The 14944-nt window shown below is 41.6% G+C and overlaps 1 protein-coding gene across 4 annotated transcripts in view; it reads left to right on the top strand.

Annotated features, from left to right (window-relative positions):
- Positions 1-14944, top strand: part of EBF2 (EBF transcription factor 2) — a 190266-nt gene that overhangs the window by 163258 nt on the left and 12064 nt on the right. For all 4 annotated transcript variants that reach the window (XM_024767728.1, XM_024767731.1, XM_024767730.1 and 1 more), the window contains 4 exons: positions 8375-8463; positions 10006-10071; positions 10155-10332; positions 12617-12802. In XM_024767728.1, the coding sequence (XP_024623496.1) occupies positions 8375-8463; positions 10006-10071; positions 10155-10332; positions 12617-12802 (519 nt within the window). The remainder of the gene's footprint in view (positions 1-8374; positions 8464-10005; positions 10072-10154; positions 10333-12616; positions 12803-14944) is intronic.

The raw sequence follows: 14944 nt of genomic DNA, 5'->3' as shown, positions 1-14944 counted from the left end.
GGCATCCCAGGAAAAGGCCAGCTTTATCTCCACCACACCATCAAATGCTATGAAACTATTTAACTTGGGAGCATTATAATGCCAATGGAACATAGCCTTGAATCTTGGACACCTGAGGAGTATGGCAGAAGGTAGATGAATAGATGAGAAAATTGGAAGGATTGCGAGAGAAAGAGAGGAACGAAAATCATAGCACAAAGAAGGCAGACCTCACAGGAATCAATACGTTAAGATCAAAGCACTTTGAAGTCATAGACACTGAGGGAGGAGCGGAATGGAGACATCCTAAAGGTGGCATGAGGGCAGGAGCTAGTCTGTGTGCATGCAGATTCCTCCCCAGGCAAACAAGGCTGTTTTACTCCTTCCTGTCCTGTCAATAGAGAGTAACTGTCTTTGACCAGAGCTGTACAGAGAGGTGTTCCTCATGCATGTTTTCTCCTCAGTCTGCACATCAAAGTCCATCTTTTGATCTGGCAGTTGCGTTACATAGATTTTAGTTTTCTTGAGCAGGATTCTTTTTCCATTGCTTGCTTTATTCTTGGAGAAGGTTGGAATTTAGAGTTAGGACTGGAGAGATCCTCTAGTTCTGTGGCCTGAACCCCTTAGTGGCCCGTGGTCTCTGTGATAGGAGTGGAGATCCTTTGCTGCAGATAAATGCACATAGCTGCAGACACACAACTAGGCTCGGACTTCTAGACTTTTGTCGGCCTCTTGATGGCCATCCATGGACTCTGCGGTGTCCTAGGCTCCAACTGAAGACTTACTCGTGAGGAAAGCTGCAACCCAGGCCAACATCCCAGAGTGGCAGCCTGACAAAACACTCAGATCTCCCTCACCCCATCATCTTCTTGGTCTCCTCTCAAATTTCTGTAAAGGAACTCAATCGGCCCTTGATATTGCCACCTTTGCGATAAGTACTTCTGTTGGTCAGTGGCAGAAATGACCACCTACCTACAAAGTCAACACTGTCTTTGTTGAGGGTTGACCAGAACTCTAACCAAGAGTCCCCTTTCCATGTTAGCCAGTGTTCCCTCTATTTCTGGGAAACAGAAGTAGAGGCATAAGCTGGGGTAAGCATTATATTCTCTCTGTGACTCCTCTTAAGGAAAAACAATCATGTAGAATTTATCCATCTCACCAACGCTTTGGGAAAATTAATACTGAGCAACAGCCAGTTTTTTTTTTTAAATGAGTGGCTCCCAGTAGATATTTTTAGTTAAATACTATTTACTTATAAAAGGAACCCTTCACACATTGCTTATAGTTTATATCTAGTCGTTGGGTCCGAGATACGTAAGTAACCTCATATATTATCCCTGCAATCAAAATAAGAAATGACACGTGAGATCCAAGCTCTCAGGAGAAATATTATGAAATCTCAAGGTATTGATGAAAGTTTTTCCAAGGCTGATCCAAAGGGGATTTAGATTCTGTGGCAGTTGAAATGTGTATTATTAAACTCCTTAAGCAAACCCGAATGACTCCCAGTGGAGGATTAAGACATTCTATGTATAGCAAAGGCGAAATTCTCATGTCTGAGTTTTCTCTATTGAATTCCCCCTTGATTAGCTTCTGTAATATTTAACTTCATGCCATGCCATAATTATTTAATAAAAGGTAAATATAAATTATATTTCAGTGGGGATATGACCTTTTACCTTCATGGTATGTTACTAAAGAAAGACATAGATAAATAGAGCCTATACATTGAAGCATATTTTTAATTTACTGTGTTTTTGCCTTGCCAGCATTTCTCTATGTCCCCGTCAGCCAAGGGGTTGGCAGGACTTCACACCATCCCCACACTCCATGTGGTAGCAGAGGCTGTAAATTCACACTGATGATGGCAGCTCATGATCTGGTTGGCCCTTAGAGACAGCCTTGGTGCTGGTCTCGGGCACCTCATTAGCTAATTGAGGTTTACTTGGCTCACACCAGGCCTGAAAAGTCAAAGAACACCCAGGGAGAGGGGAGGGGGCAAGTTGGGACTCAAGGTGAGGCCGAACAACTGACCTGATGCGACGTGAGTTTGGAACCAGAGTAAACGTTGTCCAGTGCAATCCTGATGTTTTGAAGGCTGAACCCTTGAGGGACTGACTGAGTTTTCCTCGTACAGTTTGGTGTTGAGTAAACGGTTTGGACTTCATGATTTTTACCTCACAATGGCACTTAAGTGGCGTGGTGTGTGTGTCTGCACAGGCACATCCGTGTGATTATTCCCTGTCCATATAGATATACGTGACGGTGTGTGTGTCACTGTCTTTCTCATCTTGGATACACACAGAACCCATCCACAGGTTATGCCTGTGAAGTTTGGCAGGAGCCTCCAGAAAACACTCAACATGAGAAATAGATGAGTATGTCTGTTTTGCTTATTCAGTTTAAAACGTGAATTGCTAACCCAGTGTGGTCAGGAGAGTCTGCTATTTCTGACTTAGGTGGGGAGCGAGGAGGGGAGGGAAGACAAGATGAACCAGACATCACCCTTGTGTCCTGGGGGTTTTCATCTAACAGGGACAACGGTGGGTACCACTGTGTGATAAAGTCTATGAGAGAGAAAGCCTTATGTGTGCCGATTAGAGCCCAGCTTTAGCAGATTCCTTTGTGAGCAGCAGTAAGGACCCAGGAATAAGGAGGTTAGTGGCGGCTACGGGTGGACCGCTAGCGCTCTAGTGAGAGGGAGCGAGAACCTGTTACCCGTGCCCATGGAAGAGAAGGGCCAGGGACAGTCATGGAGACAGCGGGGACCGTGGGGAGGGTGGCTATATTCTCTGCCTTATGGGATATTCCCGTACTTTTTGCTCAGCACAGTGTGAGTATACCCATATTTAAAATTTCCATTTTCTGGGCTTCCCTGGTGGCGCAGTGGTTGAGAGTCCGCCTGCCGATGCAGAGGACGCGGGTTCGTGCCCTGGTCCGGGAAGATCCCACATGCCGCGGAGCGGCTGGGCCCGTGAGCCATGGCCGCTGAGCCTGCGCGTCCGGAGCCTGTGCTCCGCCACGGGAGAGGCCACGACAGTGAGAGGCCCACGTACCGCAAAAAAAAAAACAAAAAACAAAATTTCCGTTTTCTCCATGTAAGAAAATCATCATCTTAGGTAATGAAATGGTGCATATTTGAGAAAAGACGAGGCTATGATTGATTTAGACCATTTTTTCACTAAGTCTGCTCACCCTGCAGCGCTGGGACGCTGTTTGTGTTTGCTGATTGATACCAAATGGGGCTTCTCTCACCCTCAGTGTTCTGGGCAGGGCTGCACTCTCTGATCTGTCCTTTGCTAGAAGCCTGGGAGGGGTGGAAGGGGGTGCAGGGAGTAGGTGGGTGGAAGCAGAGGGTAGCATGGCCACTTTCAACACTCTGCCCTTGGCCAACTCCAGTCCAGTAGCGAAGGACAGAGGGGTAGCCTTTGGCCCGGGGGCTGCTGGCATATCTAGCGGGGACTTGGAATGACATCTCTGGTTCTACAGCAGAAAAGGTGAAGAGCACAGGCCTTGAAATTATAGAATCCAGGGTACAGATCCCACCTTTACTGCCTGGAGGTGCATTTAAAATGGGGATAAAATCCGTGTCTTAGGGTTGTAATGAGGATTGAATGAGCTAATATATGTAAAAGGTGTTAGCATAATGCCTGTAACATAGTAAAACCTTCATTCTAACAGAGATCGTAACAATTTTCATTATTGAGTATTATAGTCACTAAAAATCCTACTATTAAAGAAAAAGTCTTCAGAAATTGCTGACATTATAGTGCTAAGTGGAGAAAAAAAACCAGTTTACGGAATGATTCCAATTATACACACAGCTATTCTTACATGTGTTTCTGGGTAAGATGGTAATCTGAGTACAAGTGTTTAATCGGCCCCCATCCCCAGGATATATTGGAGAATATTTTCAAGAAAACATAAAAATAAGGGAAATCTGGTATTCGTGCGTGAAGCTAGGCTGGTCTCATCAATATGCCAGAAATTTTGTGCCATTGTGCTGATGTGTGCAGATGGGGTTGTGTTGGAGGATGTGTGACATTCCGCTCGTGGGAAAAGAAGAGCTGGGCCAGGAAATAATGGGGGAAACCCTGACAAAACCTCCCAGATCCCTCCCCCAGTGAGAACAAGCGACACAGCAGAAACTAGATCTTGAATGGAAAGAGTACACTCAACAATTCCATGTCTAGAGAACTTGTCATTAATATGTGAGGAAAACAGAAAGACATTCTCTTATTTCAAGGGCCCCGACAGGATTCGGTTCTTATTCCTACTGAGGTAAGCTGACTGCTGGAGAACTGATCAGTGAGGAACGCAAGAAAGGAAAAGTTACGGTACCACAGGACCACTGGTCAGAAGAAAAAGCGATTAAACATATAGTATCTGAATTATTGTTAATATGATGACAAAGCTTCACATAAACATGAAAGTTAATGTCTTAAAGGGACAGATCATAGAAAATCTAATAATAGGAATATTAGCTGAAGAGGGTGAACCATCAACAAAAATGTAGAAGTACAGAGGATGAGGTGGGGATTAAGGGTAAGCAACAGTTTTTATATGTGGAGGGGCTCCATAGACTCAAACAATTAGGAAAAATAAAATACTTTTATAGAAAGCCAGAGGGACTATTTTAAATTAAAATAGGATGTGCGTCTTCCTATCACTAGAGAAAAACATATACATTAAAAACCTATTAGACACACAAGGAACATGTGGAAGGATAAATTTATAGTAGCAGTTATGTATAAAAGATGTTAAATAATATGATCAAAAAGATACATTAAATAATACATTGAAAGCATTTCCCGTGGAACACAGACAAGACTAATATGAATTCCCAAAAAACTTAATAAATTTCAAAAGGCAGACGTTCTGCCGGCCACCTTTTTGAATCCAGTGCAATTAACTGGAATAAATAATTAAGAGTTTAATACTCAATCACCTAGAAATTTTAGGATATTCTCTTTGGAACTAAAGGAAGACAAAATTAGAAACAGGACTATTCAGAATGTTGTAACAAAGTTGGTGCGGGGTGAGGGACTGTGTGGAGAGTCATAAAGAGAAGAGTAGAAAATTTAAACAAATATTCTATTAGATTCTATGCTAAAACATTTAAAATCTTAATGAAATGCATGATTTCTTGATGGCTCATGGCTATTCAGGGTGAGTAGCATGAATACTACTGGGGTAGTAGTTGGGGTATCTTGAATGGGAGGAATCTATGGGTCATCCAGGTGGACATTTCCAGCCAATACTTGGATAAATAAGGCTGAATCTTGGGCAAGCTATCTGAACTGGAAGTAAAGATTTGTCATAGCATGTGGCCTGACATGGGAATCCTGGGGGCACTAATGAGGTTGCTGAGGAAGAATGTACAGGCAAGCAGAAGACTGCCTTGGCAACAAGAAGCATCAGACAGACAGAGGAAGCTGAGCAGTCCTCAAAGTAGGTTGCGATTGCCTAAGTGGAGCGGCAGGGGTGAAACAGGGCGGTGTGCATTCAGGAAAACCAGTGAGGGCTTCCCTGGTGGCGCAGTGGTTGAGAGTCCACCTGCCGATGCAGGGGACACGGGTTCGTGCCCCGGTCCGGGAAGATCCCACATGCCGCGGAGCGGCTGGGCCCGTGAGCCGTGGCCGCCGAGCCTGCGCGTCCGGAGCCTGTGCTCCGCGGCGGGAGGGGCCACAACAGTGAGAGGCCCGCGTACCGCAAAAAACAACGACAACAAAAACATGATAACTAATATCTATCTCAAATAGCCAACGTCACGTTTGGTGCTGAAGTGTTAGTGTCATTCCCACTTTAAAGGAAAAAAAGTCATCCTCTTTTCAGACACTTTTTGGGAAGTTTTAGCCAATACAAGAATGGGATTCAGAGAACTAAACAGAATTAATATACTTATCAAAAGGAGACAAAATGATCATCACATATAGATGCTCTGAATGTACAAACCTAAGAATGAACAGAAAAAATAAGTACATCTGTTAAGGGTTTGGTTACAAAATAAGAGACAACTACTACTGGTTAAGATCTTTTACCTGCAAAGAACTGTGCTGGGGGCATGCTACACATTGTTTCGTTTAATTTTGACAGCAAACCCATGAGATGGATTTTAAACAGAAGTTCACAGAAGTTAATGGCGGAGCTGGAATTTAAACCCAAGATCTACTTGACTCTAAAGCTGATTCTCTTAATGACTCCAGTATATACCACCACACACTCTCCTCACACACACTGCCTGTGCAGACACATAACAAAGTGTTTCTAGGTGCGAGTAAAACTCTTAGAAACTATGATGAGGGAGTAATCATATTCACAGTAAGATCAACAAAAAGTGAAATACATAGCAAAAAATGAAAACCAAAAATCTTATTACCTGTACGATGAACAGTACACATTTTACTGGTGGACCTAAAGAATTCGTATATGTACATGTATGTGTAAGCACCCCCCCCACCCCGTGTATGTGTGTGTGTGTGTGTGTGTGTGTCTGTGTGTGAATGTGTACTTGCCAGATCTTGGAGTTGGGATGGTCCTTCTACCTGTAATACCTAAGGACAGATTTGGACATAATGTTGTAACGTGGTGACAGAGTGTTAAAAGTATTAATATGTAAAGTGTTTTTACAAGTAAAAAAAAAAAGGCCTAATTCTCAATAGAAAAGAGTGCAGAAAGTATTATAAGCAGTTCATAAAAGAAAAAATTAAAATGATCAGCAAGTATAAGAAAAAAAAGTCAGCCTCACTGATGAATAAAGAAATGTTAAGTTAAAATGACCACATGCCTTGCTGGAGGGAGTATAAATTTATATGTTCTTCTGAGGAGTGGTTTGACAGTATGTGTGAAAGGCCTTAAATATAAATCATAATTTTTTCTCTGGTAATTCTAATTCTTAGAATTTTCCAATTGAAAGAATTAAAGTTACGCACAAAGGATGATTTTTGCTCTGATTTTTATAATAGTGAGAAATTAGGACCACGTTAAATGCCAAACATTAGGAAGCCATTTAAATAAATTATAGACCATGTCATGGAAAAATATGCAGGAATTTTAAATAATGTTATAAAAGAATATTTAATAACCTGGGGGAAAATTTGATGTATTTTTAAATGGATAAAAAGTAGGTTATGGAATGGTGTGAATAGTATGCTCTGAATAATTTTAAGTATGTGTGTGTGTTTAAATCTTGGAGGATATAAGCAAAAATGTCAACCCAGATCATCTCTAAAATGGTGGGATTATGGATGATTTTATTTTTGCTTCTCTATTTAAAAATTTTAATAATTTCTTTAAATAAAAGGTGTTTATAAAACATATATGCAAAAAGTAAGATTGGGCTTCCCTGGTGGCGCAGTGGTTGAGAGTCCGCCTGCCGATGCAGGGCACACGGGTTCGTGCCCCAGTCCGGGAAGATCCCACATGCCGCGGAGCGGCTGGGCCCGTGAGCCATGGCCGCTGAGCCTGTGCGTCCGGAGCCTGTGCTCCGCAACGGGAGAGGCCACGACAGTGAGAGGCCCGCGTATCGAAAAAAAAAAAAGTAAGATTAAAAAGGAAATACACCCTCCTGTGTTTACTGCTGCCTAATGGGAGTGCAGGTGATTATTGTTTTACCCTTTATATCTTTCTTCTTTACTTTGATCGTGTATTAATTTTAAAACCATAAAATATAAGCAACAAAATTTTTAAAAGTAAAGGGGGAGAGGAAAGAAGGACAAAGGATAAAGGAATCAACCCCCAAAACTCTTTAGCACAGTAGAAATGCCAAAATAGGTCCTTCATTCATTCATTCCCTCACTCATTCATTTTACAAGTGCTGACACGAAGTGCCTATTATGTGCCAGGCTCTGTCTCCAACAATGAGAACACAGTGGCAAAACAGAATAAGTGTGAATTCTGCTCCTATGGAACTTGGCAGTATCTGGTGAAGCCTGACATGAAGTGAATGTATGTGTAACAAAACATAATTGAAAATTCTGAAAGTCTATTATGCATAAGAAGAGGGTTTTATGAGAATAAACTCACAGAAGGTTTATATATGTATGAACGTAAATATTTAAGAGCATGATTAAGAAAAAGTGATGTTTAGGAGAAGAATTACTAGATGATGAAGGTATACTGGGGAAGGAGGCAAAGAGGGAAGCAGGGAAAAGCATGTCAAGGTACTTTATCGTCTTCCTAAGAAAATGGGATGGGAAATGGTTGATTGTGTAATGTTTCTGATTATTTGTGAGTGAGCAGAGAATGATAAGTGTGTGTACTTAAGGCAGAAATGATAAAATAATTATAATAATCCTGAAATTTGGAGACCTTTCTATTACTCATGGCAGACTTAATTACAAGTTTTGCTTTATGGCCAGTTTATATACTCAAAAAGAAGACTTTTGTTTTTCAGCATTAAATGAACCCACCATAGACTATGGCTTTCAGAGACTGCAGAAAGTCATCCCAAGGCATCCTGGAGATCCTGAGAGATTAGCTAAGGTAAAACGCTTTGGAAAATGACACGTGAAAACCTTCTTGGAGAATTTCAGCAAACTTAGATAAATCTAGCGACTTAAGTCTCTTTAAAATTAACTTAGGCATTGAAATTTGGCTAAGCTGGAGATACAAGATGCGCATAAAATATCTACTAACTGTGAAATATGTTATGGTCAATCTCTGAGGAAATATGAAATCTGAAAAGTTGGGCCTATGAAACAAACACACTACAATTATTCAGCTTATAAAACATTGCCAACTTTATGAAAATAAATAATTATATAATTGCTTAAAAGTATAAGTTCCCATTCCTTTGTATTTAAACGTAATTTTGTTTACCCGTAATTACAGGGACATAGTAATCCACAATCAAGTATTCACGGAAGGCCTAGTACGTACACAGATATTTAAGGAAGTGAAAAACACATCCATATATAATTTCTATGAAATGTATCTGTTTCAAATGAACTTGCTCACAAAAATTATATAGTGAATCTGGCCCATTATTTTAGCTTTCTTTATTTAAAAATACGTCAGGGCTTCCCTGGTGGCGCAGTGGTTGAGAGTCCGCCTGCCAATGCAGGGGACATGGGTTCGTGCCCCGGTCTGGGAAGATCCCACATGCCGCGGAGCGGCTGGGCCCGTGAGCCATGGCTGCTGAGCCTGTGCTCCGCAACGGGAGAGGCCACAACAGTGAGAGGCCCGCGTACTGCAAAAAAAAAAAAAAAAAAAAAAAGTCAATTTATTAGGTATTAATTAATGAGAAATTACGAAATTTTAACATTTTTATTTACATTTTAAGCACATACATTATAAAATGCCATGTTCTCTTTTCTGTAGTGTGAGTGAAATTCAAGTACCGCAGTTGCTTCTGCATAGCACCTTTGTTTTCCTCTTGGAAAAGTCCCCAGCCCCACCATTAAATTAGATGATATCTAGAAAGTAGGTTAATAGCAATTTAAAAGGCTGTTAAAAACAGAAGGTGGAAAAGACAAAATGAGAGGAAAGAGATTACTGATTACTAATTCTCTCTGGTTAAAGTGAACAGGGGGAAACATTACTGAAAGAATTCATCTTTATTAGAGTAAAATTTTGCAGAAGGCATTGCCAAGATAATTTCAGTACTCTGGACAACTCCTTGGCAAGCAGCTAAACTCAGGTCAATCAATCATTTTGAGACTATTTGGTTAATTAGAATACCAGCTTTTTTTAATGGAATGGTCTGTAAGTAGTTTTTAATGGAACTCCCATGACGTTATTAATTTTAGCCAACTTTACCCTTAATTTGGTTGTGTTTTGTTTTGGTAGCCAAGCTATTTGTGGAGCCCTTTTATTGAGAAGTATTTCACATAGATATGCATTTATAGGGGTATTCATACGTGTGATCATATTCTACCTGTCAAACCAAATATAGGACCTCTTGGCTAGTTACTTACACTTTAGGGGGATGCCTGGACTTTCGATTTTTATATGTAATTTTCCTTTGTGTTGGCCATTTGGGGTTTTACCTTTGCTTATATCCCACCCTTTCTTTTCTTTTTCTAGGAAATGCTGTTGAAAAGAGCTGCAGATCTGGTGGAGGCGCTCTATGGGACACCACACAATAACCAGGTTAGGTGCTCCCATTTTGCAGTCTCTTGAGTTCAACTCTTATTGCTCGATAAAAACATTCACCTCAACCTGCCACTTTGTAGGACATCATTTTGAAGCGTGCCGCAGACATTGCTGAAGCCCTGTACAGTGTCCCCAGGAATCCCAGCCAGATCCCAGCTCTCTCCAGCTCTCCAGCTCACAGTGGCATGATGGGCATCAATTCTTATGGCAGCCAGCTTGGGGTCAGCATCTCAGAGTCAACACAGGGAAATAATCAAGGTACTACCTTTCTCAGAGTCAAAAGGCAAACATCTTATACATTTAAAAGGCTGGTTCTGCTGGAGTGGAAGGAGTTAAAGCTTGATTCTTATGCCATCAAAAGAGTGTGTCCCAGGGCTTCCCTGGTGGTGCAGTGGTTGAGAGTCCGCCTGCCGATGCAGGGGACGCGGGTTCGTGCCCCGGTCCGGGAAGATCCCACATGCCGCCGAGCGGCTGGGCCGGTGAGCCGTGGCCGCTGAGCCTGCGCATCCGGAGGCTGTGCTCCGCAACGGGAGAGGCCACAGCAGTGAGAGGCCTGCTGTACTGCAAAAACAAACAAACAAACAAAAAAGAGTGTGTCCCAGATAAGCAATGCAATCATTGGATTATCTCAACATTAGGTGTATTGTTAGACTTTGAGCTCTTTAGGTACCTGGCAGAATCCTTTAACTGGAAACATTTAAGAATAAGATTAAGTATTGTGAATTTAGAAGAGTTTAGGCTTACTAAAACTAGATTTACAGGTATTGTTTGAATAAAATCTACACTTCTGCTATTGTGATCATCAAACTGAATAATGGAAAGGAGCTGAGTTATTGCTATTCTTGTTAATTACTCACAAATTCCTAGTGCCAAGGATGAATGGCTTAGTTTGGTAACTTCTATTTGTGTATTATCTCATATATATATATATATGCAAAGGTATACAAATATATAAATACAGCAACACAGTTAACAGTGCTTCTACGTGTAAAGCATATTGAGTAAAGGTTTTTGTCATTGAGGTTGATTTTATTAAGGTGCTAAATTTATCATAAATCATTTTTTAAAAGGAGTAAATGTTTCTGCTGATGTACCTCACCTTGGGATAGTTTTATTTCTAATTCTATCATCCATTGCAAGGGAATTCCTCAGTCTCATGCTCAGGGTGAGTTCTTCTTACAGAAATATGGGTGGGACATATTATTACCTTTTTTTTTTTTTCCCCTAAATTTGGGTCATTTCTTAAATAGCTTTAGAGACAGTTATCCTCTGTGGGTTATTTCAGGATCGATTAGGTGAGGTCTCGGTGCTGGGGTTTCAGAAGTACGGGGAGGACTCATCCCACTCCGGACTGGATCTCCATGCATTCGGTTGTGGGTGCTTCCAAGTCTTTGGTCAAAGAACAGCCCATTTATATATTTTTTTAATTTATTTTTTTAAATTGAAGTGTAGTTGATTTACAATGTTGCATTAATTTCTGCTGTACAGAAAAATGACTCAGTTACACACATATGTACATTCTTTTTTTATATTCTTTTCCATTATGGTTTATCCCAAGGGATTGGATATCGTTCCATGTGCTATACAGTAGGACCTTGTTGTTTATCCATTCTAAATGTAACAGTTTGCGTCTATTAGCCCCAAACTCCCAACCATCCCTTCCCCTACTTCCCCTCCACCTTGGTAACCGCAAGTCTGTTCTCTGTGTCTGTGAGTCTCTTTCTGTTTCCCAGATTGGTTCATTTGTGCCATATTTTAGATTCCACATATAAGTGATATCATATGGTATTTGTCTTTCTCTTTCCAACTTACTTCACTTAGTATGATAAGCTCTGGTGTCATCCATGTTGCTGCAAAGGGCATTATTTCGAAAGAACGGCCCATTTAGATGAACTTATCAATGCATTTTAAATGAAAATGTTCCCCACCCCACACAGCAGGGCATGGTAACAACTTCAGACTTCTATAGCTGTGATCTTCAGAGTGCTAGCGCCCCTTGAAACGTTAATCAGGATGGCTTTTCCCCATCACACCCAGAAAAGATGCTATATTATGTTAAATTTGGGAAACACTAGGTTAGCAAAGTTAAACCGGTTTATTCATTCTCCAGGCCCTTCATATATGAATCTTCAGTATGCTATGGTACGCACCATCTGCCAAGCTTTATTGGACCACAGAACGCTTTTCTCGGTGATACCCATCATCAGTATCTCAGAGGGCTCTAGCGTTACATGAAGTAGGATTTGGGAGATGTCACTGCCGTTAGTCATTCACTCCTTGGTGTGAGTTGGAGATGTTGACTGCCAATGGGAAAGAGGAGGAAGGGGGGAATTACAGGGATATGGTTTTGTGCGAGATGGGGAAGAGACAGAGGTATAAAAAGTTTGAAGACAAACTGCAGACTTTTCCACTACAGCCCACAGTCAACTTGGAATTCTATAGACTGGGGGCCATGTGGACCTATGCTGCCCTATTTGGTCTGTGCTCTGTGTGTGTGTGTGTGTACAGGTTCATTTATCTGCGCTTTCTCTCTGTTGTCCAGGATACATCCGCAACACAAGCAGCATCTCTCCGCGGGGCTACTCTTCCAGCTCTACCCCTCAGCAGTCTAACTACAGCACCTCCAGTAACAGTATGAACGGCTACAGCAACGTCCCTATGGCCAACCTGGGTGTCCCAGGATCTCCAGGATTTCTAAACGGCTCCCCCACAGGCTCCCCTTATGGAAGTAAGTGCCCTGTCCATCCCTCCGGCTCTCCCTGTCTGTCTCTCTATCCCTGGGTTTTACTCTTCAGCCTTTCGAGGGAGAGTAGCATTCCAGCATCTTACTGACTCACGGAGTGGTCCTTCCTGCCTTTTGTACTTGTGGACCTGGGCTCATCTGGTTACTCAAAGCTTTTCAAGGGAGAGAAAAGGAGTGAAACGATTCCCTTTTTACAGGGAAACAACAGATGTGGCTTGTGTAGACGAGAGCGAGGAATTACGATTCCGACTCAGTTAACCTTCCGTACACTCTTCATTAGGCACTTTCAGATGCAGTGTTCTATTTCCTCTTCACAAGAATTCTCTGAGGTCAGTACAGGCAAGGGTGTAGGTGTCCAGCAGTTAACTGGCTTGTGCAAGATCAGACAGCTAGAATGGAGAAGGACAAGAATCTGGACACAGAGTTGATGACGCCAGGTTATTCTGTGTAACACACCATCTCCCTTTTCACTTTGTTACATGGCTCTCCCCTCCCTTATGTACCTCCAGAGAGACGGAACTTGACTGCCGGTGACAGTGTAATATATGGGGACAGAAGCTCTTAGTCCTAATCTGTGGGCTAGCAGCAAGCTAGACGTTCTAGGAAGTTACGAAAACTCATTCAGGCGGCTTTGGGGGCTAAGCTGGGACCTTGCACAGTGAGCCCGGGAGCCTCAGAGAAGATGAGGCTACTTAGGGCATATTTCAGGCTGGGGGAGAAGCCACCGTGGAGAGTCTGAGTGACTGAGTGGAGGGTCCTTGAAATGCGGTACCTTGTTGCAAGGCTCTGCTGCCCAGAGCGGTTCCCTCGTGCCAGGAGCAGGGGGGAGTCAAGGCCATTTCTACCGCAGCTCGGGAAGTGGTGCCGAGGGTCTGGAGGCCACCGCTCTCAGCCTTTGGGCCTGTGGTTCCCTGGGGACACACATCCAGGAGCTACTTCTGGGTTATCTGTTCAATTCATCACACTCAACACTCATACTAAGTGTGGTGAAGATATAGTAGCCAAGCAGCAGGGGCTGGTTCTCCCAGGACAACTAAAATCTCGTTGCTGCAAAGACATGAGTTCTTCATGGTGTCCTGTCAGATGGCCAATTAGATCAATGAGATCAGAGGGACCGAGGAAACCAAACTGTTACTTGCTTTATTTATTTACTTACTTACTTACTTGTTTTTAACCTTCTCTTGTTCCAAAAATGTTCTGGGGGAATATTAATAGATGGGCAGCATGAAAGTGTAAAATAGAAACTATAAGAAACATAAAAGAAAAAAATATGTATCAGAAAATGAGATGAAGCCAAGGGTTAGAATGGGTGCCGTCTGGTCTATTCAAGGGAGTCATTAATTTGGTTCGGAGGCTTATAAGATGGTAAAGCAAAGAGACAAACACTATTTGTTATAAAATTGTATGTCCACACATTATTATTAGTAGCAATAGTTGTAGTAGTAGTAGCAGCCGCTCAAGAGAAACCTGATTTTTCTGTGGCTGAGACCTTGGAGAGATTTCTCCCATGCAACCTTGTGGAGAGGGTACCCTATGTGCAGAAGGGACCACATCTTCAATAGCCCCTGCAAGTGGTACAAGGACAAAAGAGCCATTGTGTAAATAATGTCACATGATAACGGTCACAACAGTAAGAGTAATTTACAGTCACATTCTACCTTACAGCTTAAAAAGCATGTTCACACATAGAGTCCAATCAGATCCTCACAACCATATAATATGGATATAATAATCACAATAATTCATTATGTATATAATTTACGTTTATATATTTATTAATATAATTTATTATACTAGTATCATCATCATTTTCCCTTCTAAGATATGAAGGGTTATTAAATGACTTACTCAAGGGTTCATTGCCGATAAACAGTAAAACTGTGGCTAGATCATATGTCATCAGATTCAGGATATCATGTTTTTAAATTATTCAGTAATATTAAAAATATTTCATGTCTTTATAACACATTATTAGGCTGAGCCGTATGAAACCACCTCTTCTTTATTTCCAAAATGTGTAATTTCATATGTTCGATCATACACAAATGGTTGAACCATGTGAAATCCTCATTTTTGTAGATCAAAAATGGTTAATATAACAATATAGTGTTTAGTGTGGTGATGGGT

The sequence above is a fragment of the Neophocaena asiaeorientalis genome, unplaced genomic scaffold (genome assembly GCF_003031525.2).
Source record: "Neophocaena asiaeorientalis asiaeorientalis breed wild unplaced genomic scaffold, Neophocaena_asiaeorientalis_V1.1 scaffold523, whole genome shotgun sequence".
Lineage (NCBI taxonomy): Eukaryota > Metazoa > Chordata > Mammalia > Artiodactyla > Phocoenidae > Neophocaena > Neophocaena asiaeorientalis.
The sequence above is the reverse complement of the archived record's forward strand: the minus strand, read 5'-3'. Positions and strand labels throughout refer to the sequence as shown.